General features: G+C 43.1%; 1 protein-coding gene across 1 annotated transcript in view; it reads left to right on the top strand.

Moving 5' to 3' along the window:
- Nucleotides 1-2,542: 2,542 nt before the first annotated feature.
- lama2 (laminin, alpha 2) overlaps nucleotides 2,543-21,270 on the top strand; it is a 76,453-nt gene continuing 57,725 nt past the window's right edge. Inside the window, 14 exon segments of the mRNA XM_029850012.1 lie at nucleotides 2,543-2,579; nucleotides 3,087-3,257; nucleotides 3,955-4,067; nucleotides 9,236-9,287; nucleotides 9,893-10,083; nucleotides 11,473-11,652; nucleotides 12,065-12,154; nucleotides 13,651-13,768; nucleotides 14,499-14,677; nucleotides 14,756-14,855; nucleotides 15,225-15,282; nucleotides 15,470-15,572; nucleotides 15,685-15,825; nucleotides 16,863-17,027. Of these exon segments, the coding sequence (XP_029705872.1) occupies nucleotides 2,543-2,579; nucleotides 3,087-3,257; nucleotides 3,955-4,067; nucleotides 9,236-9,287; nucleotides 9,893-10,083; nucleotides 11,473-11,652; nucleotides 12,065-12,154; nucleotides 13,651-13,768; nucleotides 14,499-14,677; nucleotides 14,756-14,855; nucleotides 15,225-15,282; nucleotides 15,470-15,572; nucleotides 15,685-15,825; nucleotides 16,863-17,027 (1,698 nt within the window).

Raw genomic sequence — 21,270 nt, 5'->3', positions numbered from 1 at the left:
GGTTCTACCGGTGTCCGGTTGTGTTGCGGTTGAGATACACAACCAAAATTGGACAATTTGTTTTTCCTTTATTATTTGTTTTGTACCATATGTCATATCATTAAACTCTTAATATCCATTTTCCTCAAGTGCTTTTGTGTTGATAAGGAATTTGTTTCTATGGGAGAATCTCATAAAGCCGAAGGTTCCAGGTCTGATGAGTGTTCCTATTGTCATCGTTCTGCAGGGAGTTTTATTACCTGTTTCAGATCAAGGAGTCATTTGACTGTGGTTTCCATGTTAATTAGCATGTGTGTGTGAACGTGTGTTTGTGTTTGTGTGTGTGTGTGTGTGTGTGCGTGTGTGTGCGTGCGCGTGTGTGTGTGCATGCATGCGTGCGTGTGTGTGTGTATGTGCAAAAGTCATGCAAAAGTCTCCTTCCTCACTCTGATTCAACCCTTTTATACAGAAATGTCTTTTTCTGGGAATTCTTGCATCTGTCTTAATCTTTCTTTCCGTTCTCCATTTGTCTCTCTGTTGCAGACAGGCAGACAGACAGGCAGGCAGGCAGACAGGCAGGCAGGCAGGCAGGCAGACAGGCAGGCAGGCAGGCACAGGCAGGCAGGCAGGCAGGCAGGCAGGCAGCAGGCAGGCAGAGACAGGCAGGGCAGCAGGCAGGCAGACAGGCAGGCAGGCAGACAGAGGCAGGCAGGCAGGCAGACAGGCAGACAGACAGGCAGGCAGGCAGACAGGCAGGCAGACAGACAGGCAGACAGACAGGCAGGCAGGCAGGAGGGAGGGAGAGAGCGATGATCCTGTCTATATCAACCATCTTCTTATTCCATCAAGAAAGCATCTTGCCTCAAAATCCAACAATAACACATCAATCACACACATCCACACACACATGCATGCGCACACACACGCATGCAGGCAGTTCAGAGTCATCATCTACCCTCGTGCCCTGTCTACCCCATTATTTATAATGATGTAAATATGATTAAAAACTACTGTCATTAAGAGTCTTCTGAAAATCTGCTGGACATTTTCTTTCTTCAGCAAATGTTTTAGTAAAAACAGACTCGTTTAGCAACCGGTTCAGACACATAATTGCTTAACTGCAGACAAGAGGCTAGCCCATAATAGCTACAGTTAGGGCTTCAGAAATGACAGCAATGAATCACTACTTTAGCACATCTCACACCAGCTGCCATTTGGTGTATTTGTTCATTTTATTGATGTCATTTATAGCAGGTTAGGCAGTAAATCCACTGAGATCTCTGGTTAACAGAGCAGAGACGTGATTATCAGAGCAGAGAAATAATAAAAGCTGATGAACCTGAGGACACGTGTGCACACGTGTGTGTCAGATGTCAGGAGCTACTGTGAATCAGTCTGAAATTAGAATACTGTCTTCTCCTTTAGACTTTATGAGAGAAAATGGAGAAAAATGTTCCTGTTTTCAGATGAACACACATGATCATCAAGTGGGAGTGAAATTTGCCCTGTGATATATATGAATTTTACCTTTTGTGACATTTAAAGAAAAGATAACAAGGTAAGATATCCACATTTCATATCCTGCAGTTTTAAGAGCGTATAATATTATCTGCACAATAAGCTTAACGTCTGAATCTGAGCCAGCCGTGTCTGGCAGAATCGTTAGCATCATCCCCCCCATCTGTGTGGGATAATCTCGGTGTCATTTCTTGGCACAAACATGACTCGACCGTTAGAAACAGTGTGGAAAGCAACCTTGAAAAAAAGCCACTTCCCTTTTATCCAGACGTCGGCACGTCACTTTGTCTCCAGATGTGTGATTATTGAATATCCTCTGTTGGGAAATAAGGCAGGAAAACGGATTTGTTTTGTTTTGACATGATTGTTTTGAGAAAAATCCATAAAGAGATCCTGGCCCCCTTAGGGAGGAATCCTGACGATGGAATTGAGCAGAACTTCGAAATAAAGTGTAGAAATAAAGGACTTGAACATAAGGATTCACTAAAACCTAAATCTTCAATATGGCTGCACACATAATGAACAGTCAAACCTTTTCCTCTGTTAGAGGACAGTTCAATAACTGCTCGGAGGACGAGCTGTGTGCCACTGTGTCCATGTGAGAAAGACTTTCAGATGTGCTTCACACTTGATCAGCGCTGACATCTGGCCGCAGAACAGCTGGACTCTTCTGGACACGGAGCATCTACAGCTGCGCCGCTTCTCGTCATCGTTGCTGACGTCCTCATTCTGAAGTTATTTATGTTGCTTTTACAGTCGTGAAACGCAAATACCCACATACAGATCATGCTCTCTTAACGCGGTTCAACCTAAACGAGCTGAATGGTGTGTGTGTGTGTGTGTGTGTGTGTGTGTGTGTGTGTGTGTGTGTGTGTGTGTGTGTGTGTGTGTGTGTGAGTGAGTGTGTGTTTTCTCAGACAGGAAATGTGAACCATGTGAACAGTATGTTTAACATTCCAGGACTTTCTAGACCAACAAGCCTGCTGTTAATACTGAGACTAATGCGCTTTTTCTTTGGGGAGATCTCAGTGAAGACACAGCAGAAATGTGGAAGCTACGTGTTGCGTTTATGCAGGGATGGCGTAACTAAGAGAGACGAAGGACGTGGTCTTTCACCGTCACTATTTAGGCTTTAGCTTGCAAGAGCTACTGACTTATAATAAGTTTTAGTGGTCCCAGTAATTAAAAATAATTGATGTCAGACATGTAACTAAGACTTGAAGCTGAAACTAGATCAATGGATGAAACTGTGTTAGGAGCTGTTGACAGACAATGAAAGTGATCTGACACGTGTTGCAGAGAGCTGCTGGGTCCATTTGCATCTTGCTCATTTCACTGTCTTTGCCTGCTTAAAATAATCTCTGAGATAAAAGAAGCATTCGGGGACACAGACGATACCTAAATAAAAGCCCCACCAACCCCTGGAGCTCAAAATGTTGCAGTCAGACAGACTTTGCCTTTGCTTGCATGACAAACACGCACATTTCTGATATTTAACGGTTATTTAAATACACGAATCGCCTTGTAAACTAATTTCTGTCTAATTCCACGTCCTCACCTCAGTCTCTGTCTGTGTGTTCTTCCTGCAGGACTCTTCCCAGCTGTGTTGAACCTGGCGTCCATGGCAGAAATCTCAGCCAACGCTACCTGTGGGTCGCTGGGCCCAGAGATGTTCTGTAAACTGGTAGAGCACGTTCCGGGCCAGCCTGTCAGAAACCCTCAGTGTCGAATCTGCAACCAAAGGAGTGTGAAGCCATTTGGTAGGAAGACACAGCAGATGTGCTGGCGTGTGGTTACCATTATCACTGCCGCTGGATTGGTTAATTGGTGCTAGATGACTGTGATGTTAATCATTTCCGCTGAAGAGATAATTAATCAATCACAATCTGATGCTGACAGACGTCAGATATTTCTGCTCAGTGTGTGAGGAGAAAAATATGCAGAGATTTACCTGCATTTCAGGAAGCAAGTGTTCAAAATTACTCTAACAGCCTTTTGCAGAGTGGAAGAGAAGAGCGAAATAAAGCATATAAAGGTCTCTCTATTTTGCCGATGGTGTCATGGTTTTTACCTGGAATGCCATCCATTAATAGGCTTGTGAGTGACAGGCTCAAGCTGATATGAGAGATCAGAAGTATACCTAAAGATCCTCCTTCAGAGGCATTAGCAGCCGAACACTTTTGCTTATTTAACAGATATAAGTGGGACACTTAGAATCTCTGAGATAAAAGAAGCATGTCCGTGTACGTCTCAGCTATTATGTGCAGCAGGTGTTAAAGGCTGCGCATCACGGTTTAGAATATGAGGAGAAAGAACTCATCTGTAATGTGTTGTTCTTTTTTAAGGTTGTTAAATGAATGAATGCCTCTCCCTTCTATTCAATAATGTGTTTTGTTTTTAACTTTTCATAATTTAATAATTAATTTTTCCTTTTGGGGGGCTTGTTTGTGTCCTCAGAGAAACATCCTATTGAATATGCTATAGATGGGACCAACCAATGGTGGCAAAGCCCTTCCATCAAGAATGGAAAGGAGTACCACTATGTGACTATAATGCTGGATTTAAAGCAGGTACACACACACACCCACACACCACACACACACACACACACACACATACACACGCACACACCCTGTGTGACAAATGCTTTTTCCTTCACTTTTAAAAGTATGCTTTTGATTTAAGTTGAGGCCAAATTTGCGACAGGCAATAAATTATTATGAATATAAAGGAAACAATATAAATTCTTATTGTAAAATGAAGAAGTAGTTGCCCTGGTAACGTATAACACACCCTTCCAGCAATGAACTGACTTCCCCACCGCAGGGAGCTTGCAGGATTTATTTCCCCCAAATTCAAAGCTTTACATCATTTACTTTCATAACAATAATAATTAGGGAAAGCCTTTTAAAGGGCGTGATTTCATTTTCTTCGTGGGATTGTGAAGCTTCTACCATTTTGGCAGTGCTGGAATTACTTAAAACACCACTGATATTAATCATTTTCTAAGTACACATGCCACTCTTGAAATAATTGGGTTTCCATTTTTGATTTGTAAAGCTTGGCAGGAATGTAGATGATAGCACAGCTACGTCCTGGCATAGGATGATTTACAACATCGAGCTGTGTTTAGAAATGTGATTAAACAGATTATTGTGCCAGATTATAATTATTCAGATGTCAGGAGAATAAAACTAATGAGGCAGAGCGACTTCAGTTCATTCAGAAACAAAACAGGAACAAAAGTAGCCCAGAAGGGTGTAAATAATAATAATAATAATAAAACCCCACAGTGTGTTTTTATGGAGTTTTCTATTTTAAAAAAGCTTGACTCAAATTTTAAAAAGCCAAAAAATTATATATATATAAATAATTGGTGTTTTCTTTTAGAATATAAATACATATGTAATCAGGAGGATTAAAAACTGACATGTTATTGGTTTGAAATGACTTAAATGCTCCATGAAGCAAGTTATAGAATAGAAAATGAAATTCTGGCATTCTGAAAAGCTTGAGAAAATACTGAGAATAATCACTCTTGTCATTTGTCAGAGCTTTTAGTACCTTTTTTTTCACCACACAGTGGGCTGACCAAGATCCCTTTTATTTAATAGCTATACGTGTCCCAAGCCCCTCATTATATGCAGTTATTTCAGTTAAAAAGCTCTCTGGCTTTTCATTTACTGGCACCCACCATGCTGCTCATTAAATAAAATTACCTCCATTCATTCAAATGTAGCTAATAGTTCCTGTAGCATTCTGCAGAGCAAATAATCCATCTTCATCTTCTTTAAGATCAGAAATTAAAGATCCTCGTAACTAACTTTGAAAATAATGACCGGTAACATTAAAAAGCGGTACCTGATCACCAGAATGCTGCCATCAAGAAAATGTAATTTAATTTCATAGAATTCGTTTGAATAATTACTTGGATCGTCAATTGCTGTGTTAACTTTTATGGAATTGTGACTGAAATTACATCTTTTTGGCACAAATCCGTCCAGCAGACATCACGTCTTTCAATCTCATGTCTGAGATCGTTTTGTTTTCCGAAGGCTGCACACGATAAGACCCTTTCTGACCACACCAGACCATCATAGCGCCGGTGGCATTTGAGTCTGAGCACCTTTTATATTACAAAATTTATAATATAGCAGATATGTGTGTATGTGTGTTTAAACACCCAGTTTCTGTGCTTTATGTCTGTATGTATGTGTCAATAGTTTCAGGGGAAAGCTTTTTACCAGTGCCCTAAATTACCCCCTGTGACCTCAGCATGATGTTGTTGGCTCACGTGCGTTGGCGTGCGTGCTCATCACCTGTGACCCCTCCCCCCTCTTCTATTGGATGGAGAAAAGATGGGAGATGAATGTCTGTGTTGTTCTGCTGATGATCACGTGCGTCCATCACCCGGTACACGAGTTCACCACTCACACTTTAGCGTGACGATGGTGCTGACTAATCCAAGTCTTGGTTCTGTTTATTCAGCATTTTAATTACAGGTGCAACTGTGAACTTTTGTTTATTTTTTTATGGGTTATATTCAGATCTAAAAACACAAAGTATTCTAGATACACATCGAGTCAGTGTATGTCCATATATGAGAGCGGAGGATGAGCTGCAGACCAATCAGGATCAAGCTCAGCCCTGCGTTTGGACCTGGATCCAGTCTCCTTGAGACGTCTCATACTGGGCGACAGGCGGAGAGAGGGAGGTTTCTCCCTGTGAATTCAAAAGTCGAGTTTTATCCCTGGAAATGGCGTAATAAACATTTTAGAGCTTCCTGGAACAGGGGGTTACGGTGACCCTACGGGGGATGGCTGGGATCTTCTGTGGTATGAAGGTCGTGGGTTCAGTCTCTGTCAGTGTGTCTCTGAGCACGCTACTGGACCTGATGACCTAAACCTGTAAATGGCTAAACGTTTGATAATAACTCTAGTTTGCTGTGTTTACATGATCTGTACATTCCTGCAGTCACACGGGACTTCCATGTTCATAAAGGATGAATTTGCATTAGAAGTAAGCCTTACATACTGTTACTATGGTTACGGGTGACCGCATTTAGATGACAGCACGAGAGAACATTGGGTAGGGCTTTGATAAATGTGGCGTCAAAGAATCGATGGCATTGTAGATCAGAGGCGTTCAGTCCTTTATGTGTGTGTTTGAAAAGTTTGACGATCTCCAGCAGATCTCCTGCAGATCTCCAGCAGATCTCCAGCAGATCTCCAGCAGATCTCCAGCAGATCTCTAGCAGATAACAGGGACGAACTTCCTCTTTAAGGAAAAAGTGATCACAGCTTCAACTCAAGACCACAGAGGTCAGGCAGCCCGAAGAGATCCTGAATGAAAAGAGAACAAGAGCCCAGTCAGGCCAACAGAACCAGACAAATGTGCTCTGAAGCCCACGTCGACACTTGGCCCTGCTGAGCCAGACCGAAGCCGCTCAGAAGGGGCGACGAGAGGAAGATCTCCACAGGACTCTGGCAGCTCAAGCAGAGAGACGCCCGTAGAAGCTTTCAGACAAAAGACGAGACCTTCACAATGGAGCTCAATCAGCAAGCCCAGAAATGCACCATGTGACCTCTCTGACCACTGGGAGGCTTCATCGACAGAGGAAAAAGAACATTTCTGGAATAGGAGAAGCCAGCAGGAGAATGAAACACCGTCATACGAGTTGCGGAGTTCGAGACAGAGGTCGCCAACAGGACAAAATGCAGAAGCAGGAACAGTGTGAAGCTACTCAGCTGATGCTGCTTGTTTTTATACAGTAGAAGGTGGAATGGGAGGTATTTATTTGAAATTCCAGAACTAATTTATTCCAACAAGCACGGCCTTGTGAAAGCCGCTTGGAGGGTGTTCCGAAACTTTCCTATCTCGGCTTTTTAATTTCTACATTAATTAGCAGCGCCACAATTGCTTTGAACACCCAAAGATGCCATTATGCCTGAATTAGCCAAGCGAAGCTTCCGCCATAGTGTGGACAGTGTTGTTTGTGGCTCCGTTAGAGTAAGACTGAGGGAGAGGTTGCAGCATCGCATTGTGATGCCTGTGAGCGAGTGTGTGAGTGTACTCATGTGTTGTGTTTGCGCGTGCACGTGTGTATTTGGCAGTTCACACAGAGGGGCAAACATAAAGAGGATGGCTTTCTGCTGGGTGTTCCACAATCGCGTCTCAGTTTATCCACAGGCTGTTGTCTCTATACCCAGCTCTCCTCTGTAGCCTCGCCGCCCTTCACGCCAACATGAAAAATGATTGTTTCTCTTTTTATTTTGTAATTTTATTTTTTATTTTTCAGGCAATTTGAACAATGTTCCGTGTAGTTTGCTTTTGAGTTGTCAGAAACTTAGACTTCAAATATCACAGCTTCGTCGGCTTCTCCTCCGACCACATTAGGGGCAATTTGGTGGAAATGTACAAGAGTGGAGCACCACGAGCACTGCGTGCACGAGCCTTTTTCCCTCTAAATCTGGCATTTAGAGGCGCTTGATGATTCGCACTATTTCTAACTGGGCCAACTTCTATTTTATTAGTCCAGTGAGATGTTAACACGTTGCATTTGGAGGGACAGTTAATTTTAACAAGTCTACGTTCCAGGACGGTTTCTATGATGGCGTTACCGCCTGCGCTTCTGCGGGTGTTGCTTGAAGGCTGGATCCCCAAACAAAGCGGAAAAAAACAACATGTTTTTACTTTTTTTTTGGTTGCTTCATTTTTGCGTAAGTTTCCCAAACTGCAGCAGGACTGTGGAGCCAGAGGGTTGAGATGGTGCCTTGGGAATGGGCCGTGAGCAGCAGCTGCTCAGGGCTGTAACTATATCTCCAAATCCTGTTGGAGTTCAAATTGATTGACCACAGTTCATTTGGTTTTAAACAAGCTCACCATACTGGAGTCAGGGCTTGGTTGGTTTGGACCAGTGAAAGAAACATTTTTAGTGCTTATTTGGCTCTTTTGCTCCTTAGCATGCCAAAATCAGATCCCTGGGATATTGTGCTTGTTTCCTGTTAAATATGTCTTCTCATTGTGATAAAATGTCTGAGAACTTGGACATGTTTGCCTTTTTTAAAGGCCTCTGATGTGGGAAGACACGCGGAGATGCTATCGTAGCATCGTTGCTGTTATGGGGCTGGTGAATCATTTGCCTCCAGATGTTTGCAGGCTGGACACGCTAAATGAAATAAACAGTGATTAAGCAAATGTGGTCATCAGGTCTTCAGTTCAGAATGATTATTGATGATGCAAAGTTAAGTCCAGATAAGAGAGGATTTAATGCCATTAGCGGATTAATACTGCTCTTCAGACCTGAAGGCAAAGCAGAATTATTTCCTGTATAAAAATGGGTATTTTTGGTATTATAATTTTATTTAGATTTTAAATGTAGGTTGTCACCACAGCTTTCTGCAAAGCCTGCTTTCACACAAAGACATCAAGGCCCCACCATTCTCACTCAATAGAGGTAACATTGACTCTTTGTAAAGGATTTGAATAACCACTATTGAATTACCCTGAAAACCTCCATCTCTTTTTCTCCGTTCTCTCTCCCTCCCTCCCTGATAGAAACACAAAGTCTTTGTAGCTTTGTTCATTTTATTGCTGCAAGGTGAAACGAGTTCCCACGTCACAAAGAGACAGAAAACGTGGAAAAATGGGAATATACATGTCTGTACAAGAGCGTAGCATCATGACATCATCATGACACTAGCATCAATGATCCTTTCTCCCTGTCTGTGTCTTCCAGGTTTTCCAAATAGCCTACGTGATAGTAAAAGCAGCAAACTCCCCTCGCCCAGGTAAGCAGCGCTGATGTCGAGGCAGGTGGTATCAAAATCCTCGGGAGCCACAATCCATCCGGGATCTGGTACATCACCTCCAAGGCATTGGGGATTGGTCCGTGTTCTGCCTGGGAGGACAGAAAATCTGGCTGGATTGTGGCCCTCGAGGACTGGGTTTGGACGTTGTTCCATTGTAGCTATGTTAAAAAATGATTAATAAATGAACACAGCTGCAAAAAACTGGGACTAAATGAATGAATATGAACATGTTTAAGTATTTTTTGGGGACATTCCTTTACTGACGGCACTGATATGTGACAGATTTGATTGATTTGATAATCTACAAAAGTTTGTTCTGGACTGTCAACTTAAAAAGATCAGTTAATAATGATTTCCGTGGTTTATTTTCCACTTTTATCAACACTTTATTGTGTTGATAGCAGTCTATGTTCTCATCTGCCGGTCTATTCATGATGTGGACCCTTAAAAGAAATATGCAGACATGAGTGTTTTGTCAGTTTTCCGTGTAATTTAATCAGAGTGGCTTTGAAATCACGTTAACGTTGTTTTTATGGGTTTCTCTGTATGTCTGAAACATCACCACTGTTTTTTTCCCCCCTCAGGTAACTGGATTTTGGAGCGTTCGCTAGATGGCGTGACCTTTGAGCCGTGGCAGTACTACGCCATCACAGACACTGAATGTCTGACGAGATTCAACATCACTCCGAGGACAGGGCCTCCATCTTACACCAGGGATGATGAAGTTATCTGCACATCCTTTTATTCAAAGATTCCCCCTCTGGAGAATGGAGAGGTAACAACTGATACTCATTAAAGTTGGTATCTGTAATGAATGTAAGTCCTTTAATGTGCTAAGAGGCTGGTTGAACCAGCTCCAACTAAATCTATTAAAACTAACTTGTATTCAAGCATCTGAGATTAGCACTTAGTGAACATAAAAACACAAAAAAGGCAGAGGTCATTAGCAGTCAGTCAGGGTAAAACCTAAGACATTCTGGGATGTTCACTGGTCAATATACTGACTGATGCGCTGAACGTTTCCAAATGAGTAAAGTAGAGAAAATACACTCAGCTCTTCAAACACTAATAAGGGAGACTAGATTCTTTGTCTAGTTCAGGAATTAGGGAGAAATCAAATTAACTTAAGGATAGAATGATTTTTTTAATAGGATAAAAGTACATTTTTCTAATGATTTTAACAATTTATCATTAGTCATAACAGCGTCTCCTCCTCATTATTAAGCAGCGACGAGCACATCGTTGCTTGATGTTGCTTTAGGAGTGTGTGTGACTGCACAACGGTCGGGGTAAACACACAGTAACTGACATTAATGAAGAGAAAATGGAGCACAGCTCCTGCACACGGCCTGGAAACAGGCCTAACCACACATCTATAGGTCCCACACAGTCTGGTAGTAGATGCTTTCCTGGAGGAACGTGGGTGCTCGTGGGTGCTCGTCTGTGTGTGTGTGTGTGTGTGTGTGTGTGTGTGTGTGTGTGTGTGTGTGTGTGTGTGTGTGTGTGTGTCCTGCGGGGGAGTGTTAGAGGGGATGCAAGATGGAATGTCAAGGACTGCAGGTAAGCTGAACGTGTGTGTGTGTGTGTGTGTGTGTGTGCATTGCGCGCGCGCGTGTGTGTGTAGTTGACACCTCACTAGCCGTTTGATCACAACGAAACCATAATGAGTTGTAGGCGATGTGTCAGAGCATCGTGCACACACTCATAATGTCACCCCACCATTCGTCACACAGATGCATGAACACACTTACACAGTCAACCCCCACCCATCAAGTATTCCCACACACACACACACACACACACACACACACGCACACACACACACACACAGACACACACACACACACACACAGGAACACATCACACTTCTGCAGATGTCAGCTGTTGCTCTTGGTCGCATTACTCTGACAGCTAGATACGTTTTTGAAAATCTCACTGTCAAATTTATTATAATTGATACATTTTTACAAGTTTACAAGTCTTTTTTGATTGCCCATATGTTTCTTTACATTGAAAAATTGCTTGCCATCATTAATTCCAGCCTAGGATGTGTCCTTTCCATCTTCGGAGTCTAGAAGCATCATTAATGTTTGTGAACACCATCAGTTGTTGCCGCTCGGCTCCGCGGCTTCTCATCATTATGTACCTGCTTGGCCCTCTGCAGATCCACACGTCTTTGATCAATGGCCGACCAAGTGCAGATGACCCCTCCCCAAAGCTCCTGAACTTCACGTCTGCACGCTTTATCAGATTGGTGTTCCAGCGAATCAGAACGCTGAACGCCGACCTCATGACTCTGACGCTCAGTGATCCCAGAGATATCGATCCGATCGTGACAAGACGGGTGAGCTCCTCTTTCTTCTCTTGTTACAAGGTTGGATTCGTAACCTGAATATATGATAATATTTACTGGCTAATATCCCGATCAGAACAGTACGTTCAAATAACAACTGGCAGGTTCAGTGATGCTGCACACATTTTATATTGTAAAAGAGAAGCAAAACCATGTAAACTTAGCCAGTTTGTTTATTGATTAGGACTAAAAGAGGATAAATTCTACTGTAGTAGCAGATAATGTAGCGTGGGTGAGCCTTTGAGATAGTGATGAACAGGAGGCAGCTGTAAACACAGCTTTCTTTAGCGCTGTAGTTTGGTGCAAAATAACATCAAAATAGATCCCTTCAGCGTGTTTAGGACAGAATCGTGTCTGCTTTGACATGGATCTCATAATGTCTTCTCTCCCCTCTGTGCTTCAGTACTATTACTCCATTAAGGACATCTCAGTGGGAGGCATGTGCATCTGCTACGGCCACGCTAAAGCCTGTCCACTCAATCCTGTCACAAAGGTAACACAAAACTCTGCTAATGTCGTCACTGCTGCACAGACAACCCCTCAGGTTTTAAATCTACTGCTTCATATCAAACTGTGCCTCTGTGTGTGTGTGTGTGTCGGTGTGTGTGTGTGTGTGTGTGTGTGCGTGTGTGTGTGTGTGTGTCTGTCTGTCTGTCTCCCTGTCTACAGGGAATTCAGGTGACACTTGAACATTGTCTCAAATGTCACTCTCAACCTTAGAGTGTTTGATACTAGACACCTGATCTCTCTCTCTCTCTCACACACACACTCACACAAACACACTCACTCACACACACACACACACACACACACACCATTGTACTTCATCAGGACTTTCATAGGCCTAACACATTACCCAGCTCCTCCCCTTAACCATCCATAACTCCAACTGCCACTCCTAAACTTAACCGAGCACTCACTGAAACTTGTGAGGACCAGGCAAAATGTCCTCACTTTAGTAGTAGAATATGTAGTATTTTGGTCCTCAATATGAAGCTCGTACAAGAACACACAGAGACCTGTGTCCATTACATGCCTGAGGCTGAACAACAAAGACATGCTCATGTCCCACTGATGTCCAGGCTGTTGGTGATGATGGTGGTGATGTCATTGAAAATAAATGATCAGAGAAGTGTAAAAGCTCAAGTTTTCACTCTTCTCTTGTTTCATCTCCAGGCAATTCTTACATCTGAGAGAGGCGTTTGGCCAGAACAAGCTGAGCCGGATTAAAAACGATTGAAATTAATTTATTTTAAATGTCTTTGAGTCACACAGCGTAGGTAATGTAGTTCTTTCAGAAACCTATTAAAGCTGAATATAATGTGTTCGATTTTCTGTGAGCTGCAGTTTACGTCAGGTTTATCTGTACACTAAAGCAGCGGAGATGTTTGAGTTGTTGGGGAACGCTGACAAGCAAAGGCAGCCCTGAAGGCAGCAATGCCGGCGTCGGCTCAGGTGCAGTGGCGGCATTCATTCTGACACTGTCACCACGGTAACCACTTCACAGGAGGTTCAAGATGGACTCTCAGAGTTAACAAAATACATAGCAAATATGTTTGTTCCATGTGTATTTTTTTCTCTCCTGGCAGAGTCACTGTAAAACTAGATGCCTTCAAAAAACCCATTAGCTTATACATATCATACAAATATATATTATTTACTCTTTGCAGCAAGTTCACGCTTACTTTCAGTGACTTGTGGTGCAGTCATCAGTTTATTCCTCCTTCATATTTAGAATGACATTTTTTCTTGTAGATTTTCACACTTTTCTTTTTTGATCAGGCATTTGTTGCAGGACTCTTCTGAATTCTTCTGAATCTCAAGTCAAGACGTTGTGAGATTTGCCTATTTTCCGTCACCAGGCACTTAACAGATTCTGCTCTGAATTGATCCACTTGTACAACAACCGTTGCTCGAGTGTGCTCAATCAACCACCGTGACTTTTCTGCCGTGTTACACTTCAGTTTTTCCTCCCATTCATCTTTGCAGAAGTTCACTTGTGAATGTGAGCACAACACATGTGGAGAGAGCTGCGATCGTTGTTGCCCTGGTTACCACCAGCAAGCCTGGATGGCAGGGACCTTCCACACTCGGCATATCTGTGAGAGTAAGAAAGATGTACACTAATGTTGATTACACACTTCAGTTACAACAACGATTGGTGCAACGGGCCACTACATTGTGTCAAACCCACATATGAAGCTGGAGTTCAATGGAAATGAGTCTGAGTCCCATTATTAAATTGGTGTTATAGAATGTCAAACTTAGTACAGGTTACACCTTCTAATGACTCCGTCTGATCACTGCTTCTTCTCAAGTCTCACATAAGACCAAATTGACAAGAAGTTAATGATCCTGACTGGGCAGTTGTAAAGCAACTAATCCTGATTGATTCAGGACAGGATCACACTGTCTTTAATAGAGTGTCACGCTGCACAGGGGAAGCCTGGAGCTTCACGGGCCATCATTGTCTAAAGTGGGGGCACGAGGATGTCTGACACATGCTGCCCATGAAAATAGGAGCTTATAGAGCCACTACATCCCTGCTGTTCATGTAGATTTCAAATCTAAGCCAACAACTACCCAGGGGGAAACACACCACACCCCCAACCCACTTCATTCATGAGTGTGAGACCACAGCAGGTTGTGGAGAACATGCACTAACTTCTGCTTTTGGTGCACTTTCACCGAGCCAGTCAAACATTTGCAGACTGTCAAAACATCACATACGTCCCTTCAACTTCAGAAAATGTTTTTGCTGTTTTGTTTTTTTCTTTAAATTCAGAACCGTCTGCGTGCCATTGCATGCACTACCAAATGTGTGTGTGTGTTTTCAGAGTGTAACTGCCACGGCAAGGCAGAGGAGTGCTACTTTGACCAGAGAGTGGCCGATCTGTCCCTCAGCTTGGACATCCGTGGTCAGAGGAGAGGGGGCGGAGTCTGCGTGGGCTGCAGTGATTACACAGCTGGGACCAACTGTGAGACGTGCATACCCGGGTTCTACAGACCTGTTGGGGTAGAGGCGATCCTTTGGCTTGTCATATATGGCCTAACTTTATGCAGACTACATGTAACCCCCTTTTTACCTGTCCAGGTGAGCGCTGATGAAGAAAACCCCTGCATCCCCTGCTCGTGTGACTCTGACGGTTCTGTGAAACAGTCGTGTGTCCCGGACTCAGATCAGGCAACACCGAGTAGGAAACAGTTGTTCATGTCTTTGAATAGTTTATACCCGACACACATGTAAGTGATTCCCTGTCAACAACAGCCCAGAAATGATACATTTGTGTTTTCCTTTTCAATTGGCCCATTTATTCAGATACTGAAGATCTTTTCCATCCACAGACGCTTCTCTATTCAAAAGTCTCTTTTGAAACTGACTATTTATATTAGGGATAATTTTACTCCTCTTGTGATCGTACTGTTTTTGTCTTGAAACAGGAGCTATATTAAGTGCATCCACTACAAAAGAATAGACTCCCATTTGTCCTGAACAGTGTGTGTGTGTTTCTTTGTTTGCAGCACATGCATTTGTGTTTTGTGTGCTTGTGTTTGATTGACAGGCCAACCACCGGGGTCATGCTGGTGTAAGGAGGGTTTTGGGGGTCTCCGCTGCGACAGGTGAGACGCACGCGCATGAACTGACACGGTCACCGTGTGACAGCTGAGCAAAATCTTTCAGCTGTGGTCTCATTTCAAATGAGTGTCAGGAAGTTCCTGGTCGGGTTTTGGATGATTGCCTTTGAACTGACGCTCATTTTTACCGTATATTTGTGCACACTTTTGTCTTTTTGATGCTCTTCTCCAGGTGTGCTGTTGGTTATATGGGCTTCCCGTTCTGCCAGCGCTGTAACTGCAGCATTGACGGAAGCACCAACGAGGACCCCTGTGTTACACCCTGTGTGTGCAAGGTACCCCCCACACTGACGAGTACTCTGCCCGAACCTCTCCAGCAGCTTCATTAGTATCACACCTTCAGCTTCTCATCTTTCTGCTCCATCTCTTTCTCCATCACGCCTGCAGGAAAACGTGGAGGGGGAAAACTGTGACCGCTGCAAACTGGGGTTCTACAATCTCCACCGTGCCAACCAGCGCGGCTGTGGAAAGTGCTCCTGTATGGGCGTGTCCAGCCTGTGCTCTGCCTCCACATGGACCTATCAAAATGTAAGAGCTCCAATCCTTGGCAATGTGTGCGAGGAAGTATCCAATATTATAGTACTTTCATATAGATACTGATAAATCGTATTTATTTTATCAGGTTTTGACAGGTTGCAATTTAATTTTTGTTCTCATTGGCTATATTAGTTTATAAAAACCTTAGATTACGTATTGTTATTTTATTGAGGTGTACATTATTTAGCCTCAAACTGGGCAGTTGAAAGTGAAATGTCTGGCAGCAAGTAGAAAACAATTTAATGATTCTAGAAGATGTGGTCTGTATGTGTGTGAAGAACAAGAGGTGAGGGAAAGAGAGGTGGACACATATAAGAAGAAAACAAGACACTTGGAAAGTAGTGTAGAGGGCAAAAGAAAAGGAAAACAGTTTGACTGACAGGTGGGGTGGGGGGAAGGAGATGTTGAAGGAATGACAGCTTTGATTTAGACACTGATAGCGAGGGTGTGTGTGTGTGTGTGTGAGTGTGTGTGTGTGTGTGTGGTGTGTGTGTGAGAGAGAGAGAGAGAGAGAGAGAAAGTGTATTTGTGTTCAAAGGGGAATCCAAGGTCAGGTTAATTGTAGTGACAGATGTGTGACTGGTTCACTCTTCACTCACACACACACACACACACACACACACACACACACACACACACACACACAGTCAGGTGGAAAACATATAAGAATGCTTTAAACGTGCCTTTTTTTAAATCCACATGTCAGAAAGATCCCCAAGCAATTCCCTTTTATAATGCTTTAAAAATAAAGCAAGCTTTATGGACAAACATTTTAGTCTTTTGGAGGATTCTTCTGATTATTGTCCGGGCCGGATCAATTGTAACTCTAATGTCCAACACGGATAACCTGCCTTGTTTAAATGGCCACATCGCTGATAGATACGCATACAAATCTATTATATATCTGTTAATTTGTGCATGTATCGTCATCTCCTATTAACGTTTATTAACGTCAGAAGGGCTCAGGTCGGGAGCCGATACGTTATGGTGCCAATGAGGGTTGAGAAATAAACTTTTTTTGTTTGTAGGAGAGCACCCTGACAGGCTGGCACCTGGTGGGACTCTCAGGAAGAACAGTGTGGTCCGTTCACAGACAGACACCTCCTTATCTGAGCGTCCGAAACGCTGATGTGGTGACTGACCTGGGCTCATCCTACTACTGGAACGCACCGGGATCCTACCTGGGAAACAAGGTTAGAAACACACATACATCTGATTAAACATGCTGTTTATACGCCCAGTTATAAAAGCCCTGGAAAAGCTCTGAAATGTTCTGATTAAACGATGATGTTTCAATACTTGCCCGGACGTGATTGTAGTGAGAATGTCTCCTGCTGAAATGTTCACCACTCTCCCAGCGCTGTTTCTGTTACGGTAATGTTGCTTGTTTCAATTGGGCTGTTTTTTATCACTGCAATTAGGCTGCATCACTCAAGCTGGCAAATAGCTGCAGCCCATGTTTTCTGAAGTCGTGCTGTGCCCACTACAGCAACAGACTGGCCTGTGATGTCTAGTCTGGTTGTCGTTGCTTGGAGGGATATACCACAGAATTTCATTACTTTGCACCCTGCAGGCCTGGCTTGTCATCTCATTCTTTGTCTGAACTGCCCCTCCCTCCCTGCAGTCATCCCTCCATCCCTGCATCTTTTCATTCCTCTGCTCCCCAAGCTCTAATGCCGTCTCTCCAGGACTCCCATTTTTCACCTCCATGTTCCTAAATCATCTCTCTCCTCCCCCAAGCTCTTCTCTCACTCTCTTTCTGCGTTTCTCTCCTCGGTTTTGTATCTCTCAGGGTAGGTAAACAGTTGTTTCGCCTGTTGAGCTTGGTAATCAACTCTCTCTCTTAGCACACAGGCACACTAATACACACATACACACACTCCTAGGCCTTTGTAAGTTGGATAATGATGTGTTTTGGAGGCATTATGGACAGTGGAGCAGAACCAAATGCCTCCAAACATGGGAAACAACCAAATTACCACTGTGTGTGTGTGTGTGTCTGTGTGTGTGAATGTGTGTGCACACAGCGCATGTGCATTCGTGTGTGAGTTCTGTATCTTATGAAAAATCTGATTCTTTTTTGGTCCAGTATCTGATGGTGTTGCTTGGATGGATATTAATGAAGTGGGAGTTCCTTCCCTTTACAGACACACACACACACACATGCGCACGTGCCCTGCGGTCCATCATCTTAACATATATGACTGGAAGTGACAGCTTGTGTGTGTAGTGACGAGCTTGCTGTGGATATAGAGTTTAAATGTGTGTGTGGTAACATCCTGTATATTGTTCCTGATGTTTCTGTAGGAATGAAAACCAAATATGCTCCTCGGTACATGAACACACTCTGCATGTTCTCATTGGTCCAGAAGCAGATTTTTCTGATGCTCATTGTCTATATTTTGACTTTATATGTCCACACACTGCTCATTTACATTGCAGTGCTTATAAGTAATGTAGCTATTATAATCCAGTAGTGTGGAACTTCTTCAGCACCAGTTAGGCAGCAATTGGCTTGGAAATTAGCTTGGAACAAAGCAGAACTTCTGGCTAATAATTGTCTTCTTAGAAACTGACTGTTAGACTTTGGAGAACGAGACTAACTCTTTGTTTGGTGCAGGAATGCACTTTACAAAGGTTTTTAAAGGGACAACCATTTTTTCCCGGTATTTGTCTCATCTCACCACGTAGACCGAAGAGAAATACTGAAACGATACTTTATACACGTTTATTATGAGAGAAAGAGCATGTTCATTCATCATTTACTTAAATATTGTGAATAAAATGAAATGGTTTGTACATCGCTTACAGCTTTTGTATGTCCAGAAGTGTGAATTAATCTAAATTAGCACCATGAAGCTTCTCTGTAGGATTGACCCTTTTAGAGCAGCTAAAAGGCAGAGGCTGGTCTCAGGGCACATTTGTGTAATTGTCATGAATGCTGGCGCTATTTTCTTAAAGCACAGGCCTGATCACAGCCTCTGTGGCGGACTCTTTTTAAATGACTCTGGGTGACACTGTTACCCTTGTTTGCTACTTCACTTGTGACACAAAGAAGCTGCTGGAGTTGACTTTCAAGAGTCGGTGACCCGCGGGAGAGCAGAACGGAATAATTGATCGACTCCAAGAGGTTGATGCCGTGTGTGCGGGCTTCTCTTAATAATCCCTCCAAAATGAGATGCATATACTCAGTTTTACTACACCCCAACCTTCTCTGCCTCTGTAGTGTGGTACTTATCTCTAATGAATAACAACTGTAATTGAAAGACAATGACCTTGTTACGTGCTGTGTGTCTAAACCCGAAACTCCCTGAACCCTTCTCTAACCTCCTGCTTCATAGTCTGCCATATATGACATGGGGAATTTTCTAGGATAATCAAGATGAATGAAATCAAATAAACGTGATATACATCTGCTATTTTTTCAAATAGACGCAACAATGGTTGGTCAGCTGGTTTAATAACAGATAGTCACCTGGTGGGAAAGTTATGTGTGGTTAAAATATCCACCTTGCTCACAAATCACATCTGTTAAATATTTGTTTATTGGCCTAATGAGAAGCACCAATGACCCAGTAACCACAACGTTGACTCATTCCCCGCTTGCCCCCTTTCCTTATTGTAGCGATGTCATTCTTCGATGAAGAGGAAAGGTTATTTTGAGACATCATTTTGGGTGGCACTTTATTTTAAACTAGACTACATTCATAGTCCTGTCTAAAAAAAAAATACCTGATGCATTAAAGCTGTACTAAGATGGAGGGTACAATTTAGATCCCAAATGTGGGGCTGTAGCAGACATTTTACAGCTAGTTGGGAGTGTGGTGGTCAGAAGTGTGCTTGCGTGTGTGGGTGGGGGGATTACTGAGAGTTTGTGCGTGTGATGGCTGCAGGGGAAAAGCTGTTGTAGAAAGTGGCTGTTGTGCACCGGAGACTGCAGCGTGTCATGCCAGAGGGGAGCAGGGAGAAGATTCCACTGTGAGGATGAGCAGGGGCTCTGGTCTAGTCCGGTCACCCTCTGAAGTAAAGTCATCGTGATCTTCTCAAATGTTCCCACTGTTCTTACTGATGTGAGAGTGTTCCCCTCTCACCCAATGAAGAGGCCTGACATGCTTTTTAATAATAATATTGGTAATAAAGGACCGGACCAGTCTATCCAACATCTGGGCCCCTGGGAATTCTGGGATACTGAGTCTCTCCCCAATAGGGTCATGATGTAGTCTGTGCTGGCTTCAGCTCCTCCATTTTGTTGACCTCTTCTCATCCCAGTTGAGACCCAGTGGTCTCCACCTGTAGAGGCTGGCATAATGGTGGAATTGAGATACAGCTGGGCAGCATTACACACAAGTATACGTCTCCTCTAAGTCTACCAGGCTCTGGTAGATAGCATCCTCATTTGCTAAAGGTTAGGGGTGAAGGGAGGCTGGAGCTGATATGATCTTTGACCAATTCCTCCATGCATGTCATCATGATAGGAGGGCGTCTGACATGTGGCCTTGAATAAGCAGGTTAATCTATCAAACACCTTCCACACTGACATCATTGTTCACTTGGGGGTCCTGATTTCTGCTGATGTTTATGATCAAATAGGCGAATATGCTGTATGTGGCGTGTATACCCTGCTGCGGGGCTGGAGAGAAACATGCTCCTGTTGTCCATATCGGCTAAGTATGTCTGTTTATGTCACCTTATGCGTATGTTTCATATTTAAAATCAATTCTGGGAGATGCAAACAGCATTCGGGTTATACCTATGACTATTGAGGTGATAGATGGCTTAAACCGTAAATAATCTTAAGTCCAGAAGACTGTGACTTTAGTCACTGTGACAGCATTTTCAGAAAGAAATGTATTTTCCCAGCTCTCATAACTTTCCAGGCAACATAATGAATAGACTTTATCTCCCATACAGACTCAATTCATAGGAACTGATGAGCAGAATTGATGGAACTATAATTTTCCTCATGGCGTCTGGAATCACAACGTCTTAAATTGTTGAACCAGATAAACCAGTGATAGACGGCCTTGAGCAGCTCAACTCTGTGTGGTTTCGCTTCCTCCTTCTTAAGTAAAAATTATAGGAGGACATTGCTTCACCTGTAGGTTGACACCCACCCATGTTCCAGTAGAAGACTGGGCCGGTGATGCTGGCCATGGCCATGGATTGATTCTTTTTGTTGTTACAACTAGAGAGCACAGTTACATAATGTAGTTTTGTGTAGGAAAGTACAAAAGTCATAGAACATGGTGAATGGTCATCCTGGCAGGAGATTTAGGGAGGTGAGGTAAAATCGGTTGAATAGAATAAACTGTTTGAGGTTGAAAAATGAGACTTACGTTAAAACGGTGTCTTAAATTCAGCATATTTATCATCATCTAATATGGAGAAGAATATCCACCCTAGTCAATGTCTACACAAAGACAGTGACAAGGGATA

The sequence above is a fragment of the Takifugu rubripes genome, chromosome 16 (genome assembly GCF_901000725.2).
Source record: "Takifugu rubripes chromosome 16, fTakRub1.2, whole genome shotgun sequence".
Classification (NCBI taxonomy): Eukaryota; Metazoa; Chordata; class Actinopteri; order Tetraodontiformes; family Tetraodontidae; genus Takifugu; species Takifugu rubripes.
The sequence above is the reverse complement of the archived record's forward strand: the minus strand, read 5'-3'. Positions and strand labels throughout refer to the sequence as shown.